The following is a 27,922-nucleotide window of genomic DNA, read 5'->3' as shown; positions in this document are numbered from 1 at the left end:
CCAACCAACTTACTGCTTATCTCTTACAGAATGACCTCCTAGACCCCAATCAGTCTGGCTTCCGGACTGGCCACTCCACAGAAACGGCCCTCATTGCGGTCACAGAGGCACTTCACTTAGCAAAAGCGAAAGGCCTCTCCTCTGTCCTGATTCTCCTAGATCTATCTGCAGCCTTCGACACAGTCAACCATCAGATCCTCCTCGCGGCCCTCGCAGGAATGGGAGTGGCTGGATCTGCGCTGACATGGCTGACATCATACCTCAATGACCGCTCCTACCAAGTGTCATGGAGAGGGACTCTGTCGGCCACCCGCCCCCTCCGGACGGGTGTCCCCCAGGGCTCGGTCCTAGGACCCCTTCTCTTCTCCCTCTACACTAAATCACTGGGTAACATTATCACATCTCATGGCTTCTCATATCATTGTTATGCCGATGATACTCAACTCTTCCTCTCCTTCCCTCCCTCAGATATCCACGTCTCTGAGCGGATCTCGGCCTGTCTGTCCGACATCTCCGCCTGGATGACGACCAACCACCTCAAACTGAACCTAAGCAAAACAGAATTGCTCCACCTGCCGGCCAAATCCTCCCCCCTGACCGACCTCTCCATCACAGTCGAGAATGCAGCTGTGACCGCGTCGCCGACCGCCAAGAACCTTGGTGTTGTCCTCGACGACCAGTTGAACTTCTCTGCTCACATCGCAGCGACAACCAGAACCTGCAGATTCCTCCTGAGCAACGTCAGAAGGATACGCCCCTTCCTGACAAAAGAAGCCACCCAACTCCTCGTCCAATCAACAGTCATCTCCCGCCTCGACTACTGCAACGCACTGCTAGCTGGCCTCCCGGCCACTGCCACCAAGCCTCTTCAACTCATTCAAAATGCAGCGGCCCGCCTGATCTCAAACCTACCGAAGTCAGCCCATGTCACCCCACTTCTTAGGGACCTGCATTGGCTCCCCATTGCTGCACGTATCCGCTTCAAGGCCCTCGACCTAGCATACCGTGCGGCAAAGGGAACCGCTCCCGCCTACCTCCGGTCAATGGTCTCTAACTACACACCCTCAAGACCCCTACGCTCTGCGTCTTCTGGCCGCCTCAGATCTACTCCTATCCAAGCTCCCGGAGGGTCATCAAAGAGAAGCCGCCTATTCTCAGTCCTTGCCCCACAATGGTGGAATGAACTACCCATCCCAGTTAGGACAGCCGAATCCCGTCCAATCTTTCGCCGTCGACTAAAGACTCACTTCTTCAACCATTATCTGAAATGATAAAAAAAATAAAAAATCTAACCCCGACTAACCTTAATGTCATGCACTTGTCCTAATAAACTAACCTACACTGTAACACGCAACACTTTGATGAACATTGTTACTCAGCTGATAGAGTTATACCCTTCTTGCTGTCTTGTCGCACAGAACTTGTAAGTCGCTTTGGATAAAAGCGTCAGCTAAATGACTAAATGTAAATGTAAATGTATATACAATTTACAATTTTAACTCTTAATGTGTCTAAAAACTATAAACTATAAAGTGACATTTTGTTTAAATGATAGTTTTAGCGGTTGCCGCATGAGTGTGTGTGTGTGTGTGTGTGTGTGTGTGTGTGTGTGTGTGTGTGTGTGTGTGTGTGTGTGTGTGTGTGTGTGTGTGTGTGTGTGTGTGTGTGTGTGTGTGTGTGTGTGTGTGTGTGTGTGTGTGTGTGTGTGTGTGTGTGTGTGTGTGTGTGTGTGTGTGTGTGTGTGCGTGCGTGCGTGCGTGCGTGCGTGCGTGCGTGCGTGCGTGCGTGCGTGCGTGCGTGCGTGTGTGTGTGTGTGTGTGTGTGTGTGCTCATGTGTACTTGTGAGTGGAGAGTTCAGTGTTCAGTGTTCTGATGGCCTGGGGGAAGAAGCTGAGCCGGAGTCTCTCTGTTCTTGCAGCGTATGACCGTAGGCGCTTGCCTGACCGCAGCAGCTTGAACAGGCTGTTGTTGGGGTGGTGGGGGTCTTTCATAATTCTGCAGACTCTGGATTTGCACCAGTACAGTACAACGGAAATATGTTTGTCATCCAACCAGAGTGCAAATGTAACAGAAAAGTGCAATAGTAATATACAATGTACAGGTGATTAAACTGGATATAAAATATATAAATGAGTAGTACTGGGTAGTACTACTACTATTAGTACTACTGGGTTACAGTGTGGAAGGTCACAAGCTGTATCCTGTGGTGATGTGGCCTTACTGTACATATTGGGTGTGTTTACATTACTTACTCACTCAGTCCTCTTCTTCCCAATTGGGAAATAAGGTTTTGACGATTCAACGTCATTCAGCCCGGTCATTAGCTACTCTCTGTGCCATTCAGCCCGGTCGTTAGCTACTCTCTGTGTCATTCAGCCCGGTCGTTAGCTACTCTCTGTGCCATTCCGCGTGGTCGTTAGCTACTCTCTGTGCCATTCTGCGTGGTCTTTAGCTACTCTCTGTGCCTCTTTTAGATTAGATTATATTATATTAGATTCAAATGTATTGTAATTATACAGCACAGTGGCTAAAGCAAGTATACAGCAAGTACAGTACAATGAAAATAAGTTAAGCATCCAACCGTATCTGTAAAGTGCAATAGTAATATGTAATATGTATGTGCAGAGTTGATCGCCGGGGTTAAATTCATAATTTACCATCCCTCGCCAGCCGTATTTAACATGGAGAAGTTCCCCTTCTTTGCAGGGCTATAACTTTTTAAATTGTATTGCTAAATTGACATTACCATGGCCCATTCAAAGTCCTATATCTATTGTTCAGGGTGTAGCAACGTTATACTTTTTCATTCACATGTTCATACTAAAATACGGTCTAAAGTATAAGTATGTTTTTATCGTTTTCTGCAGCTTTCTCCAGAACGCGATTTATAGCCCCAAATGCATTATATTGATGATTGTATACAGTTTGATAGCAATCGGCGCGAGATAAAAATTTTCAAATGGACGTGCTTCTAGAAGTTACTACGTATGATCTGATGATGACCGGATGGGCGGGGGGTTGTTTATAATTCCGTGGGCAATGTTATATCATTCATCTAGTGTGGGTGATATGATCATTGGAGCAGTTAGTATAGAAAACATTATAAAATAATGCTGAAACTCACCGTAGCTTCCTCGCGCCGTTGGGAGATGAGCGTGGAACAGAATTTTTTCTATTATGGGATATAGAAATACCCGATCCATTTCCAGGTTGTATAATAGTATATACGTCCAAATCCATAGGCGTAGTTTGAACTTGACGCCAGGGGGTGCGACTGCTTTTTTGACCTTTATTTTATTATTTTAGCGTTTTTACAATGCCCTAACCCCTAATTTTTTATTTTATTTAGGTAGTACAGCAGCACACACACACACTCACACACACAGCACTACGGGGGATCATTTTTAACTGACTTGAAAAATGGAGGCTCTAATTATTATTATTCATAGAGACTCTCGGTCTCTAGCAATAATAATTATTACAGCCTCCATTTTTCGTGGACGAAAAATATACCAGACTATAGATATCAATTTTCCCGAAATAACGCTACCTGCCTCGACAAAATCCGTGCATTGGTTATCCAGATACATTAATTATCATCTCAGAATAAGTGGCTTTGGCGTTACAATCTATCGCGTGGGGCATTCTGCTGCTGCTGCTTGGTGCTTGGCCGCGCGTTAACCCTTTCACTGCCACACTACAGAAGGTTCGCCTTATAATGTGACATGATTACTACTATAAAATGAATGTATTGTAAAACAAAACATAATAGAATTCAGATTTGTTTCTCACAATTATTATAATTTTATTAAAATAAAAATAATCTTGATTTTATTTTTATTTTTTTTTTTTTTTTAAAGCAATTTCACCCCCGGCCACCAGGGGGTGCAATGCACCCCCTGCACCCCCATAAACTCCGCCCATGTCCAAATCATGTTGTTTATCGAGTTATTGGCAACGGATCGATATCCATTGTGTCGAGCTCGAGTCCCGGGACCTATAGCGAGTGATCGGACCAAATTGAAATGAGCACCAGCGTCCACTTCCCTGTTTATGCCCTGGGCATTCTGCCGATCGGCCACCAGATAGCGCTCTTGAACTGTTAGAGAGTTGACAGGGGCTCACCAGTACATATAATGTCTCCGGGGGAGAAATATGATTTCGATCACAGATTTTTGAAATATTGATATCAATGACGCTGTACAGCGTCATCGGCAGAATAAGCATGGCGGGGAATGACGCTGAAAAGCGTCAACGGCGATTAAAGGGTTAATATGTACAGTGATACAGGTATGAAGACACTATGGTAGTAAGTCATACTGGCCAGCAGCATAACTAGTAAAAGTAGGTAAGGGATATGTACAGACATGTCCGGCAGCATGGCTACATTATGGTAGAGCTCCGGACTCATGATCGGAAGATCACCGGTTTGAGCCCTGGACAAGGCTAGTTGTCAGAAAGTGGTGTTGTTGTCCAGCAGGGGGCACTCTGTCCTCTGGACTTGTCAGTAACAATAACCCTGTTACGGCGACAGCCGACAGGGACAACGTACATCTTCGAGTGCCGTCCTTCGGATGAGACGTTAAACCGAGGTCCTGACTGAATTTGGTCGTTAAAGCACCCAGAGCACGTATAGCAAATTCCCAATCAGGTCTCTGACATCAAGGCCACCTAATCATCCCTCCCCCCCTTAATTGGATGACATCAATCCCTGTCTCCGGAGCCGTTCAGCCATTGTGTAGTGTGATGTGTGCCTGGTGTCAGCTTATGGCAGCCATTGAGCCTGTAGCCTGTTGGGTGCTACCAGTGGTGGTGAAGGAGGCAATTTCCCAATTTCCACCCTACATTGTGGGGAGCGCTTTGAGTGTCTAGAAAAGCACAATATCATGTATAGTACAGACATATACTATACTCTAGATTCATTTCTCTCAGCTCTCCTTCAACTGTTCTACTCCAGGTGTTCTTTGCCTGTCCTGGCATTCGCTTTCCAGGTGGTGTCCGTCTTAATGCTGCCTTTGGTATCTTGTCCTGGTCCATTCTGTGTGGCCTACAGCCATCTGAGCCACCAGCGTTTTATTTCAAGGACCACACTATTGCAGACAGTTTTATTTCAAGGACCACACTATTATAACCAGTTGTATTTCAAGGACCACACTATTATAACCAGTTTTATTTCAAGGACCACACTATTATAACCAGTTTTATTTCAAGGACCACACTATTATAACCAGTTTTATTTCAAGGACCACACTATTGTAACGAGTTTTATTTCAAGGACCCCACTATTATAACCAGTTTTATTTCAAGAACCACACTATTGCAGACAGTTTTATTTCAAGCACCACACTATTGCAGACAGTTTTATTTTAAGCACCACACTATTGCAGTCAGTTTTATTTCAAGGACCACACTATTGCAGTCAGTTTTATTTCAAGGACCACACTATTGCAGTCAGTTTTATTTCAAGGACCACACTATTGCAGTCAGTTTTATTTCAAGCACCACACTATTGCAGTCAGTTTTATTTCAAGCACCACACTATTGCAGGCAGTTTTGTGGTGCAACTCTTCATTTGATATGCAGCATATTTTCCTCAGGTATGTTGTGGAAAAGCATCGATCTTGCCCACGTCTCCTTTGACCGCTCGCCAGCATTCTGAGCCATACATCAGGACAGATTTGTCATTGCTGTTATAGAGTCTAATTTTAGTCCTAAGACTGTATTGCCTAGACTTCTAGACAGGTTGAAGCCTTGCGAATGCGTTTGCATGCACATTCATATTCTGGAGTATTTTGTCACGCATGTGTACACAACATATTCTATTTACAGTAGCAGTGTTTACCTTATATCCCAATGATGAGGATATGATGAGGACCGGGCAAACATGGCATGTTAGGATATTATCCTGGATCCTGAGGCATGTAAACACCTCCTCTCGCTCGCTGTCGGGTTGTTGTGGTCCGCGTTCTGTTTCCACGGAAATTCGTGTAATCTTCCATTTAGTTATGTATATTTGTACAGTAGAGTAGCTCTGCCTGAAGCCTATTAAGGCTCATATCTCCCCGGGCCTTGGTGGATTCCATCTGGCTGACCGGTAAGATGTTTACTTTCCCATGCAGAGCGGGACACGGCTTTGTGTCAAAGGTGCCGTGACCCGGATTTGTAGCGCTGGGTGGTCAAAGAGGGGTGAGTGTAACACAGAATAGCCTTGCCTGAAGCCTAATAAGTCTCCCTCTGCCAGGGGGAGGTTGGGTTTCTCATGTGATTGATTGATTGATTGATTTTTATTGTGGAGTAAAAGACAGCATCCAAGGGATAAAATGTGGCGGTACCCGGGTTTGAATCCAGGGCCCTATTCCCCGTACCTGGTTCAACTAAGTCGATCAAGAGTCCCATTATCCAGATTCAATTAACCCGCTGATTCAGTCTCGTTCATTTGAACCAGACTTGAGACTCAGGATAATTGCGCGCGGCCGCTTCAGCTGAAAAGACAGCAGGTGTCGATCGCAGAAATCCTGATTTTCTAACGGCATTGATTGATTGATTGATTTAAAACTTTATTAACAGATTGCAGAATGGGTACAATGCAGTACGGCTCAATAGCCTCGCCGACAAGTTAAATGCATAATCTATAGGCTAATTTTAAGTCCCTCATTACCCCAATCAATCAGATTATATTTCTTTAAACGTGCCTGCTGGCAGTAGGCTTATGGAATGAATAATCAAATGAGATCTTGCTAGCGAAAATAATTAGTTCAACTCTTTCAGAATAAGGATACGGCTCTCTTGTCCATTGATGGATGTATGGTTGATGTTTTATTTATCTGGCACCGTGGTGTGATGGTTGGTCCTTATGCCTTTCACGCAGACGACCCGCGTTCGAATCCCCCCTTTTTCAATTTTTTGTTTTTCTTTTTGCAATGTAAATGCTTCAATTTGGTGCACTTTGAGAGCTATATAAAGAATGACATCCTCAATGCATGTAGATTTATAATATTTTAACTTAAAACTAGGCTACTTTTGCGTATAGTCATTAATATTATATTCCAAAAGAATTATATTGGAAACGCTGGGTTTCAAACTAGGGTCGTCCGCTTGACAGGAGTGAGCACTAACCGTTGCACCACTGTGCCAGACGGGATATATCCATTGTGTATCCATCAATGGACAAGAGACCCGTGTTTCGAATATTTTTCTTTTGAATGAAGTTTTATCTCTTTATTCTCAAATGCATTAATGTAACGTCAACGGCTCATTCAATTGCTCAAATCCGTCAAACAGCGCATCTCATCAGACATTTTAATCCCAGTTACAATATCACAATAACGTGTGAGTGATGATACAATTCAACAATCCTCAGATTCCTCGTAATTCATAATCCACAAAAACCACAATCCACGCATAGACACTTCAATTTTATGCTTGAATGAAACACAATCCGGGCGCTCCGTTAAGCAAATCTACAGCGGAGAATATATGAAACTAATCAGAGCCAAACGGCCGATAGGTTTCATTCATTAAAAATATCCCTGCGGGATTCACATTTGCAATGCGCCGTTATTAAAATAACCACATGCAGCGTGTATCGCGACTCCGAGCGCCGTATATGACGTGCATTATTTTATTTAGGACAAAGTAAATCTATAGGCTGAATATGATTTATTATCAGCATTTAGTTCTATTATTATACATTTCAAAAGTCCCCTCTAGGAAAACGAAGCACAAAAACATAATTCAGAATGGTATAATGGGATCTAGACTGTGAGAAATATTTCAGGAAGCGAGCTGGCATTTCTTTGCGAGGGCGTGGCCATGGTTCATCCAGCTAACTGAACTTAACCTTGCTCCGGACCAGGTTCAAACTTTCTGATCTGTTACCATGGTGATTTAGAAAATCCGACTTCGGGGAACGGAAAGGTCCGGCTTAAGTCAAGCTATGCTGAAAATTATCCGGCTAACTCAGTTAGCCAGGTACGGGGAACAGGGCCCAGGTGGGCTACATGGGCGATATCGGTACTAATTGCATTACGAAAGGGCATATAAACACCTGTTCCCATCTCTGTCTCTCCGAGGTAGCTGTGCATGTAAACCCACTCAATAATGCATTTTAGTCTGGACTCTTCAGAGTAAATGAGGAAATAATGTCATTCCATTTCTGCATTTCTGTTCCCTTCCTTTCTGTCTGCCTTCATCCTCGCTCCATGGGTGCATTCAAATCCAAGTTAGCATGTTCCCTCCCCTCGTTGTCTTGCCTTTAGTGAGCCAGTACACAAGACAATCCCTGAGCTACAACAAGTGAACAAGTGAAGTGACAAGGGAACAGCAGCAGTTGAATTGGAACGCAATTCAAATATTTGCTATATTATTATTTTTTTTTTCACACAACCTGGTCACCTTTAAATGGTGCAACATAACAGACTTTTAAAACCTTAAATAAAGAAACTATGTATTCAAAGTGGAATTTGCCAATAGGCTACTTGTTTATATACATGATTATTAGCCATTATGCTCCTGTTTGATTCTGCATGGATTCTGATTCTGCATGGATTCAGTCACCTTGTGGAGCAGTGGCTTGTGGGATACGCTACATACTGGAAGCTTGTATTTTATACCCTTCATGGAAGGGAGGACGAATCTAGGGATCACAGGAATGTGAATGCTCCCTTCCTTCACAGAAGCTGGAACCATATCACACTTTGTTTGGCAGCCATTTCTCACCTGGTCATCTTGGGTATTCCCCCCCTGGACACACGGGAAGACAACTATGATAGTAGAAGAAATGTCACCCTGGAACTGAATGCAGGCGGCCCATCATGTCTTCCTCATAATGTAACTCCCATCTTCTCCCACCTACGCCCTATCCTTCCTCCACCCGCCCCTCCTCCACCCGCCTCTCCCCCACCCTCCCAGGTACAGGCAGAGATAAAGAAGAAATGGCAGAGGTGGAAGCTGGGAATAACAGTTCCGGACGACCACAGGAACACTGGCAGCCACACGCCACAGGTGGGCACCGTGGGTGGCTGCTATATCTCTCTGTATGATGGCCAAAGCCGGCCCCAAGACACTTAGTTGCTTTAGAATAATGCTACATGCTACTTACACAATAATACATCGGCTTAAATGAATGTACATGAACATAAGACACCAGACCAGAGTACAAAAAGAATATATATTTATTTTAAGAAAAGAAAAACACTTTACCAAATGAAGGGAGGACAGAGGTCGACTTCCACCCAAGACCAACCATCTATACGGCCGTCAGCCCTGAGCTTCCCCCTAAACATTCAAAAACCAATATCCAATCTAAACTATAAAAAATTAAATGATAACTACACTACCCAGCCCCCATCCCCGGAACAAAAGAACAAAGTAACAAAAAGGACTGTGTGCGTTTTTTTATTGATTGATTGAAAATTGTATTAACAGATTGCAGAATGGGTACAATACAGTACAGCTCAATACACACAATTGTTAAGGGGATGCAGACCAGAGAAAGACTTTCGTCTTGTTTACATCAGGGTCCCCCATGTGTGTGGCTGGGTAACTCTTTTTATGGGGGCAGGGCCAATCAGGTGTAGAGTGTGGCTGGGTAACTCTTTTTATGGGGGCAGGGCCAATCAGGTGTAGAGTGTGGCTGGGTAACTCTTTTTTTATGGGGGCAGGGCCAATCAGGTGTAGAGTGTGGCTGGGTAACTCTTTTTTATGGAGGCAGGGCCAAACATGTTAAACTAAAGAGATTAAAGAATCTAAAAAGACATCCTCTCTACTCATTAAACATGTTAAACTAAAGAGATTAAAGAATATACATCCAGGGGCGCCCTCGTGGCGCACCACGTTAGTGCCTCGCACACCTACATTACATTGCAATCGATAGGAAACAAATTGGACGACATCAGAGCAAGGATCCAATTCCAGAGGGACATTCGGGATTGTAACGTCCTCTGTTTCACAGAAACTTGGCTGAGTCCAGATGTCCCGAATCATGCAATAGAACCGGCAGACCACTTCTTCGTTCTACGCAAAGACCGGACGGCATTAGAGTCACTAAAGACGAGAGGAGGCGGCATTGCCTTCATGATAAACAAGGAGTGGTGCGATTTAGGCAACACAAAGGAATTGTCTAACCACTGCTCCCCAGACCTGGAGTTTATCACGATAAAATGTCGACCCTTCTTCCTCCCAAGAGAGTTAACGTCCATCATCCTCATCGGAGTGTACATTCCACCACACGCGAACACTGAGGTCGCACTTTCAAAACTTCACGACGAGGTAAACAAACTCCAAGCAGCTAATGTTGACGCTGCCATTTTGGTCTTGGGGGATTTCAACAGCGCGCGTCTTAAAAAGGTGCTGCCGAATTTCTATCAGCATGTGACCTGTCCCACCAGAGGCGAGAACATATTAGACCATGTACACTCGCAATTTAAGAATGGGTACAAGTCACAGGCTCTTAGTCCATTCGGTAAAAGCGATCACGCCGCCATTTTTCTTTTGCCTAAGTACAAACAGAGTCTCAAGCGAACGCCGGTGGTCTCGCGAGAGGTTAAGCGTTGGGCCGTGACGTCAGTGGAGTCACTCCAAGCAGTGCTGGGAAGCACAGAATGGAGTGTATTCCGTGATAACACAGCCAATATTAACGAATACACCGAAACGGTGATTGACTATGTCTGTACTCAGGTAGAAGTAATAATCCCCACCACCAAAATTAATATCTACCCAAATCAAAAGCCCTGGGTAGACAAATCCGTCCGTGAGGCTCTGAAAGTGCGCACATCAGCATACAACACCGGGCTGGTGACAGGCAACATGGAAGAACACAAGATGGCAAGATACAACGTCAGGAGAGCAGTAATAGAGGCAAAACGGCGTTACAGGGATAAAGTTGAACTTCAGTTTGAACAGGCTGACTCTAGAGGCATGTGGCAGGGCCTCAGAACAATGACAGACTACAAAGGAACCCCCCTCAAACTGAACAGTGACATCTCCTTAGCAAATGATCTCAACTCCTTCTATGCGAGGTTTGAGGCTGTGAACAACAACACCAGCCTACAAACCACGGCAATGGGGGGGGGGGGGTCTGCTGATGGAGACTCAGTGTTCAGGGTAACAGAGCATGAGGTGAGACGGATCTTTAAAAAAGTGGATATCAGGAAGGCAGCAGGACCGGACGGCATCCCCGGCCGCGTCCTAAAAGTCTGTGCCGACCAACTGGCCCCGGTATTCACTGACATCTTCAACCTGTCCTTGGAACAGGCCGTCATCCCCACCTGTCTGAAGAAGTCCACCATCATCCCTGTACCCAAAAAATCTACGCCCGCTTGCCTCAACGACTACCGCCCTGTAGCCCTCACCTCCATAGCCATGAAGTGCTTTGAGAAGCTAGTGAAGGGCTACATCTGTTCCTCCCTCCCCATCAACCTGGACCCTCTGCAATTTGCATATCGCCCCAACAGGTCCACGGAGGACGCCATAGCCCATGTGCTGCACACAGCAGCATCACATCTGGACAAGAGGCAGGGGAACTATGTGAGAATGCTGTTCATCGACTACAGCTCAGCATTCAATACCATAGTCCCCTCCAAACTCATAGCCAAGCTCAGGGACCTGGGCTTGAACTATGACCTGTGCCAGTGGGTCCTGGACTTCCTGACGGGCAGACCCCAGGTGGTAAGAGCCGGCAACTGCACCTCCTCATCCATCACGCTCAACATAGGGGCCCCCCAGGGCTGTGTTCTGAGCCCCCTCCTCTACTCCCTGTACACACATGACTGCGTAGCACAGCGGAACAACAACACCATCATCAAATTTGCTGATGACACAGTAGTGGTGGGCCTGATCTCTGCCAACGACGAAAGGGCCTACCTGGAAGAGGTAGAGAACCTGTCACAGTGGTGTCAGGAGAACTGCCTCTCCCTGAACGTCAGCAAAACAAAAGAGATGATTGTGGACTTCAGGAGGTCGGGGGTCAAGGACTACAGCCCCCTCAGCATCGACGGGGCACCAGTTGAGAGAGTGAACAGTTTCAAGTACCTCGGAGCCCACATATCCGAGGACTTGACATGGACCACACACATTGACAGTGTTGTGAAGAAGGCACGACAACGCCTCTACTTCCTCAGGCGCCTAAGGAAGTTCCAAGTCAGTCAGAAGATCCTTAGGAACTTCTACTCATGTACAATAGAGAGCATCCTGACCGGCAACATCACCTCCTGGTTTGGGAATAGCACTGCAAAAGACCGTAGCAGACTACAAAGAGTGACACGTTCAGCCGAACGCACAATTAGAGGGGGGCTTCCCACCCTCCAGAACATTTACAACAAGCGGTGCAAGGGGAAGGCTAAGAGAATTATTAAGGACTCGAGCCACCCGAACAACTGCCTCTTTGAACTGCTGCCGTCAGGCAAGCGATACCGGAGTCTTATGGCGAGCACAGAAAGACTCAGAAGGAGCTTCTATCCCCAGGCCATCAGGCTGCTAAACGAACAATAATCGCTAAACGAACAATAATCACTATGCAACAACCATCAAATGCACACAGCACACACACCCACACGCACACACTCACTCAAACAAACAACACACTGCAGCACCCACTCTCCACACTTTAGATCACACAAACACACTTACACTTTATATTTATTGATAAAGGATTTGCACTACAACTCGTACACCTACTGTGAATTGTACCTAAACTGCACCTCGTCCATTTATGCCTTGCACTATATAGTATTGTATATTAGTACACTGCACAGTATTGTATATTGTATGGTAACTACGTCTACGAACATTGTACATATGTCTAAACTGAACACTGTGACCTCTTTTTTTACTTCTAATTTTTACTATTTTTACTATGTTTTTATTTCATACTTATCTTGTCATGCACAGTCTCTGGAGCGCAACAGTAAGAAGCATTTTGTACAAAAGTATTCTGTACTTCTGTATGACAACTATTAAAGAAACTTGAAACTTGAAAACTTGAACTTTACATTTAGTCATTTAGCTGACGCTTTTATCCAAAGCGACTTACAAGTTCTGTATGACAAGCCATCAGGAAGGGCACAACTCTATCAGCTGAGTAACAATGTTCATCAAAGTGTTGAGTGCTACAGTGTAGGTTAGTTTATTAGGACAAGTGCATGACAGTATGGTTAGTTAGGGTTAGGGTTTTTTTTTTTTTTTTTTAATTCAGATAATGGTTGAAGAAGTGCGTCTTTAGTCGACGGCGAAAGATTGGACGTGTTTCGGCTGTCCTAACTGGGGTGGGTAGTTCATTCCACCATTGTGGGGCAAGGACTGAGAATAGGCGACTTCTCTTTGATGACCCTCCCGGAGCTTGGATAGGAGTAGGTCTGAGGCGGCCAGAAGATGCAGAGCGTAGGGGTCTTGAGGGTGTGTAGTTAGAGACCATTGACCGGAGGTAGGCGGGAGCAGTTCCCTTTGCCGCACGGTATGCTAGGTCGAGGGCCTTGAAGCGGATTCGTGCAGCAATGGGGAGCCAGTGCAGGTCCCTAAGAAGTGGGGTGACATGGGCCGACTTCGGTAGGTTTGAGATCAGGCGGGCCGCTGCGTTCTGAATGAGTTGAAGAGGCTTAGTGGCAGTGGCCGGGAGGCCAGCGAGCAGTGCGTTGCAGTAGTCGAGGCGGGAGATGACTGTTGATTGGACGAGGAGTTGGGTGGCTTCTTTTGTCAGGAAGGGGCGGATCCTTCTGACGTTGCTCAGGAGGAATCGGCAGGTTCTGGTTGTCGCTGCGATGTGAGCAGAGAAGTTCAACTGGTCGTCGAGGACAACACCAAGGTTCTTGGCGGTCGGGGACGCGGTCACAGCTGCATTCTCGACTGTGATGGAAAGGTCGGTCAGGGGGGAGGATTTGGCCGGCAGGTGGAGCAATTCTGTTTTGCTTAGGTTCAGTTTGAGGTGGTTGGTCGTCATCCAGGCGGAGATGTCGGACAGACAGGCCGAGATCCGCTCAGAGACGTGGATATCTGAGGGAGGGAAGGAGAGGAAGAGTTGAGTATCGTCGGCATAACAGTGGTAGGAGAAGCCATGAGACGTGATAATGTTACCCAGTGATTTAGTGTAGAGGGAGAAGAGAAGGGGTCCTAAAACCGAGCCCTGGGGGACACCCGTCCGCAGGGGGCGGGTGGCCGACAGGGTCCCTCTCCATGACACTTGGTAGGAGCGGTCATTGAGGTATGATGACAACCATGTCAGCGCAGAGCCAGCCACTCCCATTCCTGCGAGGGCCGCGAGGAGGATCTGGTGGTTGACTGTGTCGAAGGCTGCAGATAGATCTAGGAGAATCAGGACAGAGGAGAGGCCTTTCGCTTTTGCTAAGTGAAGTGCCTCTGTGACCGCAATGAGGGCTGTCTCTGTGGAGTGACCAGTCCTGAAGCCTGACTGATTAGGGTCTAGGAGGTCATTCTGTAAGAGATAAGCAGTAAGTTGGTTGGATACAGCACGTTCAAGTGTTTTAGAAAGGAAGGAGAGAAGAGAGACAGGACGGTAGTTGCCTATGACGGTAGGGTTCAGGGATGGTTTTTTTATGAGGGGCGTGACTCTGGCTTGTTTTAGGGACGTGGGGACCACCCCCGAGTTGAGTGAGGAGTTGATGGTTGCAGTTAGGAATGGGAGGATGTCTGGTGCTATGGTCTGGAGGAGTGGGGAAGGTAGCCGGTCCAGCTGGCATGTAGTCGGACGGTTCGACGTTACCAGTGTCAGGGTCTCGGCTTCTGTAATGGGAGAGAAAGATGACAGAGTGAAGGATGAGGTTCTCGATTCAGCATTTGGAATGGGTGGGGGTTGGGAGAAGGAGCTGCGGATGTTCTCCACTTTTTCCTCAAAGAAGATCGCAAAGTCTTCGGCCGTCCCGGGTTCGCTTCCCGCTCCTGGTGACATTTGTCGCATGTCTTCCCCGCCTCTTCTCCCGTTCATCCTCTCCTCATCTGTCGGTCATGTCTGACCATGAAAAGCAAAAAAAAATTATTAAAAACTTTTTTTTTTTTAATATTACTCATTAGAGGCAAATTCTGAAAACTCCACCTTGATTTCTATCCGGAATATAATACTGCTTCTTCTTCTTCATTGGAGATTTAACGTTGGTTGAAAAACTGAACACATTGCTGCCACTTAGTGGAAAGAGTGATGGGGGGATCAGTCATCGCATGGCCAAATAGAGAGGCTTATGGCAAGAGCCTTTAGGCGGCGATATACACATGGGAACAGTCAATTACCCCTACACATTGTAGAAGGTCATCTGATCCAAATGGCCAAGTACTCACTCTTCCCATCTCTGTGTTAAATACATGTATTTGTATGAGAAACGTGTCATATTTCAAATGACATTTTCTATTTTCTATAAGCTTAGGGGGAACAATCACTAATGCAACTATTATATTTGCCATCTATCATCATGGTAGGAGATTGAATGTGTGTCAAATTAACTAAGAGCATGTTAAACAATTAATGTATAGCATGCTACACATACCATGCTTCCGATTAACTAAATTAATACAATCTCCAACATGAAGACAAGATGAAAAATATGTTTGTTGTAATGTGTTTTCCTGCAGGCTGGTGGCAGTCTGCAGCAGCATGGTCACCACGAGCCCATCTGCCCGCCACCACACCGCTACCAGGACGAGAGTGACCGCGACATCTCGTCCAGCCCTCCTCATCCCTCCCGCCTCACACACCCTCCCCCGTCTCACCCACACCAACACCACCACCACACTCCCAGAGCCAGGACGTACTGCTATATCTCAGCCCAGGGACAGGTGGTAAACAGGCTGGAGGGACCACCGCTAGGGAATGGAGGAGCAGGAGGAGGAGGAGGAGGGGAGGAAGGCAAAGATAAGTACTCTGAAAGCTGCTGCTGAACGGTATAGGACCTCGTGTCTCTGCAGTATGTGATATGGATTCAAACGAGAACCCCAGCGCCCAGTGAGTGGAAGGCTCTTTCTCAAACCCACTGGGAAGATGTACATACATCGTCCACCACTGTGGTTGTTGGGTTATGGATAAAAGGTTCAGGTTCTAGTGAATTCTTGAACACCAAGCCCAGTTTTTGGGCACAGACACAAGCTTCTCTGGTGTGCTGCTGTATGTTGTTCTCTACGACAAGAGACCATTATCTCATGGTCTGGATCACCTTTTACAGTGCTAACTTCAGACCAGGGGTTCTCAAACTTTTTTTATACCACGACCCCATTTTATTTAGGATTTTTTTTGGCGACCCCACACTTAAATGTATTGCGTAATTTCAATGTGGAATTAAGGAATATCAAAATAAAAGCACACATTTTTTAACTTGATCATGCATATTTATTAGACCATTTAATTACAGCACTATGTTATCAATACATTTATAAAACAAGGCATATTTAACCAGAATATGTTGCCAGAATATAAAAATAAATCACCTACCCACGACCCCACTTTGGGTCGCGACCCATAGTTTGAGAACCGCTGCTTCAGACCATAGGATAGTGATGCTAGTATGTGATATTTGAAGTAATTACCTCCTAGTGGCTGACCACCCAAGTTTATTTGGACCCAATGGACCCAAGTTTATTTCCTGTTGCAGTGTTTCCCAATACAATAGCTGACAGGAAGTACACTTGGGTCCAAACGGTTCCCTAGCAACAGAATCCCAGTGAAACCGTCTATACATCAGACTGGCAAATTCGGGTACTCTGGCTTTTTTAGCGTCCATGCCCACTTTTGTTCCTATTGATTGACAATGGATTCGGCCTGTATACAAACTATCGGCAGAATGCTTACATGGTTTGAAAAGTTTTGTTTAGTTAGTGCCATCAAGTTGAAAGAACACAGTAACATTATGGGAAATGACCGTCTACTCCAGAGTGAGACAAGATAAATACCAGTTGAAGCAGCATGTTAGCCTAGCTTACCACAATGAATGGAAGCGGATAGGACTGGTTAGCCAAGGTGTTGGCTACCTAACACCTCTCCCGGGGGTTTAAGCTATAGGCTAGATTAGCTAGAGCTATCTAAGCTAGATAGCTTTCTACTGAAGTGAATAGAGAGGAAACCGGTATCTTCTTGTCTGACTCTGGAGAAGATGGTAAGCCAATTTCTCATAATATTGCCACCATTGAGTATTTGTACTATTTTGAAAAGATTTTATCCATTTTCCAGCTCTTTCAGTCCTCCCTATGGTATTACCCCAGTCAGCTGCAAGAGATTGCCCCATTTCCCTACCTGGGAATTTAATATTAAGCTCATGAATCTCTGGCTGACCTAAAACTAAGAGTTAATGACTATTTCTGGGACTTGATAGCATGATTTATATCTGTTTGTTTTATCTTAAGGTTGTAGTTTATGAGCAAACACTGTCTAACCCGTTTGCGTCTATACTTTCGACAACAAATGTTTGTTTCCGCGTTCGAGTTTTGCGCTCTGATTGGCCAAACGTGGGACGGCAAGTTCGGCGCCTATTTCCGGGTCTAACAGCCTGCAAACTACCTAACGCCTAGTTTATCACTGGTTAAGCTTAGGCGACTCTTTCGCAGTTGGTTGAGGTTAGAGTTTGGAATCAGGGCTGGCGTTCTCTCACCCTGCTCTAAGACTAATTCTAACCTTAACCAACTTCGAAAGAGCGCCTAAGCTTAACCAGTGTAGAAACTTGCGTTCCCACGATTGGGCGTACATGTCACATGACCTGGCCAATCAGAGACACGGAAATAAAGTATTCAGGCAACCCGTTTCCCAAAAGAGGCGTGGCTATCACAGGTCAGGGTGGATAATGTATTGCCGGTGTGATGTATATAGCTTTGCAGAAGAATTCCGTTGCTAAGGGAACAACTTTGGCCCCAGTTTAGTTCCAGTCAGCTGTTGTATCAGCAAACACTGCAACAAGAACTAAACCTGGGCCCATTATTTAGAACGTTTCTGTTGTCAACTCCTCTGTGGTGCCACCCTGTGGAGTGTCACAGTAACCCACCTGGACAAGGAGAAACTGCTCTGGTCGAGGGAGGTACTGGGCTTACAAGGTTCGTGTCCCACCCCCGGGTCGCACCGACCCCGTCCACCTGCTCAGTCCCATGGAGGACAACATGGAATGCTACGACAATGGACAACGGCCTTTAGTCTTGGTCTCTGAAAATAAAAACATCCGTCTCATGCGTTTGTTTCTTTGTCTTCTACCTCTGGATTCACCCATGATCAAAATGGAAGAAGATGTGGGGATGGGGTCGACGTGTGAATCAGGGTACTGTGGTGCGTTTACCAGTGGTTCTCAAACTTCTTCCTGTCAAGGACCAACCAATATGATACGTAATAGGTCAGGGACCCCCATTTGTTAAGATTTGTCATGTTTGTTGTTACATATGATTGAATCCATAATTGTCTGTACTGTAGGTGGAGAGATAACAGAGGGTAAAACCACACCTTGGCACCCTCTCTAAGACCCCTGGGGGTCCCCGGACCGCACGTTGAGAACCACAGGTTTATACTATCTCTAAAGGAAGCAGATAGTTGAAGTCTCTTCTCACAAACGCGTAATTTCTTTTCGTAGCCTCTGTGAGCGAAGACGCTCTTTGATTGCAGCGAAGAAGAAAAAGACGCTCTCCGATTGGCTAACCCTAACCCTAAGCATAACCACGTCGAAAGAGGGCCTAAACATAACCACTTCGAAAGAATGCCTAAGTGTAGCCGGTGTGATCTTACTGCGTTGTGTTTATTTCGATTCAACCCGTTAAGGGATCGCCCTGAGTGGGAGTTGAACCTCGGTCTCCCGCACCGCAGGCGACATCGCAGACCACTGTACCAAGAGGTGAATTCACTTCTTGCTACTGGGTCTGGATGCCTCTGGGGAGTGAGTTTACTTTGCAGTACCGCTTAACGTCCACAGCCACTTCACATACTGTCCCTCGTGACTGTGGATAGACTGCGGTACCTCCGTTACATAAGCATAACCACTTCGAAAGAATGCCTAAGCATAACCACTTCGAAAGAATGCCTAAGCATAACCACTTCGAAAGAATGCCTAAGCATAACCACTTCGAAGCAGAGAATATATGTACAAGGCGGAAGAGACCCTTCGGAGCTAAACCAGTCAAAGAGGGTCTTTTCTTCTTCGCTGTACGCGGCCTAGCCAATCAGAGCGTCTTCGCAAACAGAGGCTACGGAAAACAATCACGCCTCACAAACCCACACAGAGCTGCCCCATCAGTAAACGTGATAGTTGAACAACATCTAGTGGAGAGAAAGAGCACTGCAAGAGGAGACCAAACACACTGTCCTAACAACGCTGTGTCCTCCTTCACCACAGGGCTCCACCAGAACACCAGTCCTTTCTATTCAACACAATGGTATAGCGTTGCCTGGCAACTAACTGGCAGTCAGGGTCGCCTATATTCGAATACCAACCGGTTCGTGCTTCCGCGTTCGCGCTCTGATTGGCCACTGATGTTTCTAGTCGCAACAATCGTGTGACGGCAAGTTCTTTCGCCGGTTAAGCTTAGGCACTCTTTCGAAGTTGGTTAAGGTTAGAGTTTGTCTTAGAGCAGGGCGATAGAACGCCAGCCCTGATTCCAAACTCTAACCTTAACCAACTTCGAAAGAGTGGCCTAAGCTTAACCAGTGATAAACTAGGCGTTAGGTAGTTTGCTGCTGGTCGAGGCGGAAATGGGCGTGTCACGTGATTGGGCGCACATGTCACATGACCAGAAACGTCCGTGGCCAATCAGATCGCACCAGAAACGGCAGTGGCCAATCAGATTCACAAAACGCGAACGCGGAAGCATGAACCGGTTGGTATTCGAATAGACGTGTCAGGGTCAAGTCTTTTTTTCTTCAGTCCATCAATAATTTCCCTATAAATATATAACCAGATCTCTGGTGTCATTTTCTAAAACGTGGTCATTCAGACACATCAGCTATATTTATTATTAAGATTAGATTCAAATATATTGTCATTATACAGCACAACGAAAAGAAGTTGGAATCTAACCAGAGTGAAAATCCAATGGTAAAGTGCAACAGCAATATACAATGTAGGTGATTAAACTGGAGTAGAGAGACTAGGCTGGACAGTGTCTAAAAGAGAGACTAGGCTATACACAGTATCTAAAAGAGACTAGGCTGGACAAAAAAATGAACCTGCAACTATTGATCTGGTGACTGACGATGTATTTAACAACTGTGACACATTGCATGACACTGGTCTTTAATATGCACTACAGTAAGGTACAGAAAAGGTATTTTATTTCTATTGAATTCCAATACTGTATAAAAGCAATGCTGCATTTATTAGTGATTCATCCACAACCCTCTTTTGGATGTACTTCATCCAAGGTAGAATTTTCGACATCTTCCTCATGGAGGTTATGTAATGACTTGAGCTGCAGATAAAATGCCTAAACATATAATTTACTTTGATATGTACATTACTATGTAAGAAACACAAAAACGTTTGTAGAACTAAAGTGGTGGGGGAACAGGGGCTGTGGGTGAAAAAGGTATAAAAGAACTACCGTAATTCCTCTAATAGTAACCCCGGCTTGTATTTGTTTCAACTGTAGCGGGTACCAGGCTTGTATTAGGAGGAGGCCTGTATAAGAGGGAGGCCTATATTTCAAATTTTCAAACGGATCATAATGAATAAATCAACATTTTGTGTCAGTTTGAACCCAGTAAAATGTACTGGGTTCATTTATTGAAACCAAGTACTGTATGAAATAGTAAACAGTGCAATTACAGGTGGTCACTGGTCATTTCAACGTTTTCAAAGTGAAATCAAGTAACTAGCTCAGTATGCAGCTCAGTATATTAGTAACCCGGCTTGTATTAGGAGGCCGGCTTATAATTGCTTAGCTCAAGAGCGCACCCGGCCATTAATAGAGACCCGGCTTGTATTTGAGACCCGGTTACTATTAGAGGAATTACGGTATTCAACTTTACCATGTCACACCATGGTAGACACATTTTTAAAAGAGATTAACAAGACACACGCCCCAGACACATTTTATAACTAGTTTGATCTATACTAGTGATCTTTTCTATCAACATAAACCTTCTAAATGGGCCCAATGTTTGCTAATAAAACAGCAGACGGCAAATAAACGTGAAGAATTGACCTAACCCCACCGCGTGAACACTTAAGGTAACCTACTTGCGTTCAGCGTTTCTCTGATTGGCCATGACGCCCATGTGACCGCGGCAGAGCGAGAGAGCGGCAGAGCGGAAATAGGCTGCTGCTCCGGCGAAAGAAAGACAGGCATTCTATTGCCATGCTCTGCGACAAACTCTAACCTTAACAAACTCCGAAAGAATGCCTAAACTTAACCCTAACCTTAACCAACTCCGAGAGAATGCCTAAACTTAACCCTAACCTTAACAAACTCCGAAAGAATGCCTAAACTTAACCGGCGAAAGAAAGACAGGCATTCTATTGCCATGCTCTAAGACAAACTCTAACCTTAACCAACTCCGAAAGAATGCCTAAACTTAACCGGCAACGTTTATATAGAGAGGCGATAAATTAATTAAATGTAAAAAAGATAAAAAATAAATTGAAGTGATTCGAACTTGTCACCAACTGGACTGCAGGTTCCACAGCAAGCTGAGGAACGAGTGGAGCTAACCGTCGATGTTAAAACAGGGGGGATTGCGTATGCATAATGCCGCGGCAACCTGCACGCCGCTGCCGCTCTGCTCTACCGCGTCGCCGCGCTAGGCGTGGTCACGTGGGACGCTGAACGCAAGTAGGTTGCCTTAATGAATGAAGCAACCCCAACCCCTCTTTTCTTGATCCGTGATTGGAGGATCGAATTCCTGACAAATGTTGTTTGACCGAAGGGAAGCAACACTTATGATTGGAGGATCAAGAAAAGGGGGCGGGGTTGGAGATAAGTAACTTCGACTGAAGAAGATCTATAGGCGAGTGGTGGAGTCTCCGTCATCATGCTTCTTCCTCCCCGTCATTCAGGGTGGTGTACAGGTAGGCTGCGTTGTCGTCTTCGTAGATGATGGCCACCGTCTCGCCTGCCTCCGTCACAACTGCACTAGTCTGTATGTATGCCTGGTGAGAGGGGACAGAGAGGAGTGTGTCAATTCATTAGTTTCACGTGAGACCACTTCAAATCCAGTGCTTACAAAAGACTAAAGCACGTTTGATTGTGTTGCCAGGGATGTGCTCATCAGGAAAGTGAATCCACATGAAATATTAAAAGGTGCTATAGATAAAAGTTTTATGTAGAGTAATCATTGAAATAAATAATCGATATATATATACACAGACCTTTTAGAAAGGTGCGGAATATTTTTGATTATAATAATAAAAAAAATGTGCAGGTCCAAAATGAATGTCGTCGTTTACATGTATCCCCTTCCCTACTTCCCATTTCTCCATACTAACTCTAACCCTAACTAACCTTACTGTCATATACTAACCTACACTGTAGTACTCAACACTTTGATGAACATTGTTAAGGCCTCTGCATGCTACAGAAACTTCAAAGCAACTGCAACACAACATCGACAAAGCAACGGTGTTTTAGACACTCTGCCTTTATGCTTCTGCAACATCGACGCGCAAAGTTAGTTTAACTAAAGTTAGTTTAGGTTCGTGTTAACGTTAGATAATGTACAAAATAAACGTATTTCCGGTGATTTTAGACGTCGCTCTTTTATTTTGAAATCCCCCGACCGGAAGTGTTATAGTGTCTGTTGCTAGCAGCTTAACTTTCTGTGCTTTTCGAGCTAACGTTACCGTAACATCATTAGTTTCCATTTCCAATGGAGAGGACCTCGGCTCACATGCAGCTCAAACTACCTATTGGAATAAATTTATTGATTGATGTTTAACTTGTCCCTGTGTGTGTCCAGTCATTTCGACTAGCAAACGTTGTATTTAACGTTAAAGTTACCTCAGGATACCATTGTATTTAGTTGGTTAGCTATGTAGCTAATGTGGATAGCATTTTGTATAGCACCAATGCTAGCTGGCTGGCTACAGCTTTATTTACTAAATTATGGAGGCTTTTTAATCGTCAAGGTAAGAGAGGATTTGTCATGATCAACTGAAGGCGTATGCTATGGAACAATATGTGCTTGGGTTTTCAGAAAAAGGCCAGCTATGTGACGCTAATTATTTAGCATCAACGCTGGCTGGCTACAACAATGGCGGATGGTATTCTCTGCGAGACCAATATTATTCTATGACAGGCCCGCCCCCATTCGCTAACCAACCAATCACTGCTACGCAATATCAACGCAACGGTTGTTTAGGTTAGATTTTAGAGACATGTACGCAGCATCCTCGCAACACAGTCTACAAGACCCTCTAAAACAACCGCGCTGAAATCGCGCTGATGTTGTGTTGAAGTTGCTTTGAAGTTGCTGTAGCATGTAGAGGCCTTTACTCAGCTGATAACGGTGTACCATTCCTGCTGTCTTGTTGTACAAAACGTGTAAGTCGCTTTGGATAAACGCGTCAGCTAAATGACTAAATGTTAGGGATGTCCGATATTATCGGCCGATATTGGCATTAAAATGTGATATCGGAAAATATCTGTATCGGTTTTCAAAAAAATATATATTTTGTTTACATTTCTATAACCTTTATTTACCCAGGCAAGCAAGTAAGAACAAATTCTGATTTTATTTATTGTCAAAGTATGCATAATGTTGTGTTAATTCCACAACAAGAGATATCTGTAATGTTAATTACCTGAAATTATTCCGTTTTTTGGGGGGGGAAACCCTGCATATATCGGTATCGGTTGATATCGGTATCGGAAATTAAGAGTTGGACAATATCGGTATCGGTAAAAAAGGCAATATCGAGCATAAATGTAAATGTGGAATGCACCCGATTGGATAAATGACATGCTGGTGCATGCAACATCTAGTGGCTGAATGTTATCTATAAATTTTTTAAGATTTAATTGACTAAGACTATAACAACCCAAATAATAGTGACGGAGGCTGAAAGCAGTCCTTTTTACGATGATTGTGTTGGTAATCCTTCTCACCCTCTCAAGCAGCTGCAGACGCTCCTCGTTGAGCAGGTTATTCTGCCTCAGCTGGCTGACCGTGTTCTCCAGACCCAGCAGTTTCTCCAGGTGTCTACGGTGTCTCTGCTGCAGCACCTTCACCTTCTTCTGCAGCTCGGACACGATGGCCTCCAGCTGCTCCTTACTCAGGCTGTTCTTGTGGTAGCTGTGGGTGGTAGAGGAGATGCAGCGTGATGACACACCAGTGGGATTACATTAGGGTTGGGTACCGTAAACCGGTCACATTTTAACCGATACCCGACGGTACCCTTTTTTCTGTACTTTAGTGTCTAAAAATGTAATCTACCTCAGTTGTAAAAAGAAAATTAGTCCAAACTTCAAGTAACTTATTATCATTATTTAGAACGTAATATATATATATATATATAATATTGCAGCAAGCGTTGTCTGCATCTAGCTTTGTAAAGTGTAACCACACACTTGCGACCGTTTTCGGCTTGCCATTGCCCCGACTGCTTTGTTGTTGTTGAATCAAGTCAAATCCTAGGTAAGCGTGTATTGTGCGACTGTTTGAACGTTGACGTGAACGTGCGGGACACTTCATAGGTTTAGTTTTGCGGGAAGATACTTTTTTTTCCCATTACCGAAATGTGGCACCGTTGGATCTCACGTGAATCGGTACCCTTAAAAGTACCGGATTCGGTACCCATCCCTAGTAGATTACATACAGGACTAACATCTCAGAGTGAACGCTGCGAGTTGGAGCTGGGCAGTATTCACTGTATTCACTTTTATTATTATTTTTATTTTAACACAAAGTGTCTCCCCATCCACTAACCTATTTCGGAAAAAAATTTGTACGCCGGTAGAGACACACAAAAAAAATCCGGGGGAAGGGGAGGGACTTCGCCTCTATTGAGATTCAATATCTGAAATAAATGAACAGTCTTACCGTCTTCTATCATGCACTCTTCCTACTATACCAATATGTCTTTACTACTATGCATGGACATTGCTACTCAGCTGTAAGAGTTGCACCCTTCCTGTTGACTTGTTGTCGTACAAAACTTGTAAGTGGCTTTGGATAAAATAGTCAGCTAAATGACTAAATGTAATGTATTGCATTGGCTCTCTGTCAACAAGTTTGTCTAAAGTTTCAACACACGATTAGTTGTTGTACAGTTGAATTGAAAGGGGCAGAAATGCACTGGAGGAATGCATTCACCAACATACCGGGCAGATCTTGAATACAACTTACCAATGTTCCTCCAGTTGACTCTCCTGCTGCTCTGAGCTGTCCTCCTCTGAACTGGTCCTGTCTCCCTCTGCCATCTCGCTTTCCAGTCTTTCCATGGTGAGGACCAGCGAGGCGGGGGAGGTGGGTGGCATGTGTTTGGAGACTATGGGGACAGTGGACACAATGGGCTTGGAGCCGAGGGCAGAGGACAACACCATGTCCGGGGAGACGATCGGCGCGGAGACTCCGATAGGTACGACGTTGGGTATTGTCTCAAAGTAGGCGATGACGGGAGCCCCGTGGTCGGTGGAGAGCTCTTCTACTTCCGAGGATAGACCTTGAACAAGCAGAGAGGTCTGCCCCTCCTCCACGGTGCCCAGCGTGGAGTCGCTCACCACCAGCCCTCGACTCAATAGGGCGGCGGTGATGCCGTTCACCATCCCTTGTCCTTCGCCTGGCAGGCATTCCGTCACCAGCAGCACCTCCGTGTTCTCCTCGCCATCAAACCTGCTTAGATTCTCCACGGTCTGAAATAACGTCAGAGGGAAGTTGGCCCCGGTGCCGAGTCCATCATCCGACACCGGCAGAGCTGCTGTGGTCTGGAGGAAATCTACGGAGTTCCCCGCGTCGCTCGTTTCTACCAGCAGCGCCTCTGCGGAATGGGACGGGTCCACGGTGATTTGGTAAAGCTGCACGGTGTTGATGCTGCTGTCCAGTTCTGCCGCGTCGGTCACTGACGTCTCGTCGTTTGCCATGGCGATCCTTAGATTACTGTTGTAGCAAAATCGCTTAGATTTCTTCTCACTGCTATACATTATTTTGCGTTTCTAAAAAGAAAACAAGTAATTTTCAAATGACAAATATGCTCAACGATGCAATTTTGTTAAGATGTGCGGGACAACATAGAGGCTTTCAAAAATCACTTTCTGTAAAAAAGTATTGTTAAAACTAGTATGTTTAATACAGTGACCTTGAGGCAAAAAAGCCGCACTTGGTATTGCACTTTGTTTAAATGTTTTGGTCTAAATGTGTGGGTTGGAGTTGAGTAGGGATAGGGGAGGGGTTGCTATTGCTGGCCACAGCTCAGGCTCTGCCAAGAGAGGTCTGGAGAAACCCACAGTATAAGAAGTTACTAAACACCAAACACACACACACAACAGACCAAAACAAAAAATTTAAACAAGTGCACTTGATATTTGATTGCATTAGATGCTCCATGTTAAATAGCCACATTTTAATTTCTTTGTTCATTTTGATTTGTTTTACCTCGAGCACATTGAAGACTGTGGGCACAGCATCAGTCTCAAGGTATCTGATCCCCCAACGCAGCTTGAAGCAAGATGCTGTAAAGTGTTCATGGCAAATGTACTGGTGTCTGGAGGGAATCCAGTCTTCACGGCCCATGTTCTTCAACCACTGCTGTAATCTGGCAGGGTCTTGTAGAGGGAATCTATGAAGAAAACCACACACATAATACCAATCAATAATGGTGTTTCGAGCCATATAATTTAATCACATAGCCAAAAAAATAGCAAGAGTGCCACTGCCTACACACAAGTAGTTTAAATGAATATAGCAATACAAATAGTGCTTTGATTCAGTAGACGACTCAACACCCAGGACAGTCGCGTTATGTTAACGTGTACTTTAGCCTACAGTAGCAACAGCCGAGGACATTGGCTCAAAAGGTCAAGCAAGCTTGCACCAGGGAATGTCAACAATAACCGACATGGTTATCATGGTAACGTTAACGATCAAACCAATCCATCATAAATACAACTATCCTACTCACACTAAAGTAAATCGTGGCTTACGGGGATATTAGAAGACATTAATGTATTATGAAAGTCTTCTTCGCTACGGTAACGCACGTGGGTGGGAAAACGGTAAACACGTTGGCTAATGTTATATATCCATGCTTAACTTACTTGTAGAAGCTTTTTCTGTCACTTGGGTTTTCAGACTCATTCTTACAGCTGCGTGCGGTACAATATTTCGGCATCTCAGTGAAACCTTGTCTTTGTGTCTCTACTCTAGCTAGTGTTGTTGTCGCTGGCAGCCGTTATAACATAACGTGCACTGTTTGCAGCTATCTACCAAGGTGAGGTCGTCATGGTGAGGTGACGCGTGTTATCAACGTGGCGCGACGAGCAGCAGGTGTTGTCGTGTGACGCTAAACAAATGCGTCGTTTCTTTATGCGTGATTTCTTTCCGTAGCCTATGTGTGCGAAGACGCTCTCTGATTGGCTAGTCGCGTACAGCGAAGACCCTCTCTGATTGGTTTAGCGCCGAAGGGTCTCTTCCGCCTTGTACAATTATATTCTCTGCTTCAAAGTGGTTATGCTTTGGCCCTCTTTGGAAGTGGGTTATGCTTAGAGTTAGGGTTAAGGTTAGGCGGAAGAGACCCTTCGGCGCTAAACCAATCAGAGAGGGTCTTTGCTGTACGCGGCTAGACAATCAGAGAGCGTCTTCGCACACATAGGCTACGTTTAAAAATCACGCTTTCTGAATCGATACGTAGGCTACACTCAAACTATTAAAACAAAAACTAAATAAAAAAAAATCCCAGTGTCAAATCTGTTATGTTATAGCTCATAGGGTATAAAGTCTGAGGCTGCTCCAGTGAATTGGTAAAGACACCGAGCTAGATAAATGAATGGGTCACAAACGTTCACACGGAAGTTGTACATGAGTTCCAACGCG

At 45.1% G+C, this 27,922-nt stretch overlaps 2 protein-coding genes across 2 annotated transcripts in view; one reads left to right on the top strand and one right to left on the bottom strand.

The window, feature by feature from the left end:
- The window catches only part of LOC311224321 (gastric inhibitory polypeptide receptor-like), a gene marked incomplete at its 3' end in the record, with an annotated part of 56,835 nt that extends 40,956 nt beyond the window's left edge, over window positions 1–15,879 (top strand). The window contains 2 exon segments of the mRNA XM_084309265.1: window positions 8,911–9,003; window positions 15,574–15,879. Coding sequence (XP_084165391.1) covers window positions 8,911–9,003; window positions 15,574–15,879 — 399 coding nt within the window.
- A 4,378-nt stretch (window positions 15,880–20,257) lies between these two features.
- Window positions 20,258–27,347, bottom strand: LOC311237428 (THAP domain-containing protein 5-like). The gene is made up of 5 exons (XM_084325301.1): window positions 27,148–27,347; window positions 26,486–26,669; window positions 25,241–26,046; window positions 24,001–24,187; window positions 20,258–22,046 (listed from the first exon to the last, which is right to left on the bottom strand). Exons 1-5 carry the CDS (start codon window positions 27,219–27,221, stop codon window positions 21,927–21,929), a joined length of 1,371 nt encoding a protein of 456 aa, XP_084181427.1. The 5' UTR covers window positions 27,222–27,347; the 3' UTR covers window positions 20,258–21,926.
- Between the last annotated feature and the right edge of the window lie 575 nt (window positions 27,348–27,922).

This window comes from Notolepis coatsorum (genome assembly GCF_963971535.1).
Source record: "Notolepis coatsorum genome assembly, chromosome: 1".
Taxonomy (NCBI): Eukaryota; Metazoa; Chordata; class Actinopteri; order Aulopiformes; family Paralepididae; genus Notolepis; species Notolepis coatsorum.
The sequence above is the reverse complement of the archived record's forward strand: the minus strand, read 5'-3'. Positions and strand labels throughout refer to the sequence as shown.

Bases quoted from the DNA above. Each gene is read 5' to 3' on its own strand.
- LOC311237428 (XM_084325301.1), bottom strand. From the start codon at position 27,221: ATGCCGAAATATTGTACCGCACGCAGCTGTAAGAATGAGTCTGAAAAC. The intron at 26,670-27,147 runs GTAAGTTAAGCA...TTTTCTTCATAG, and splicing joins GACAGAAAAAGCTTCTACAA to ATTCCCTCTACAAGACCCTG. The intron at 24,188-25,240 runs GTAAGTTGTATT...TACCACCCACAG, and splicing joins AGTCAACTGGAGGAACATTG to CTACCACAAGAACAGCCTGA.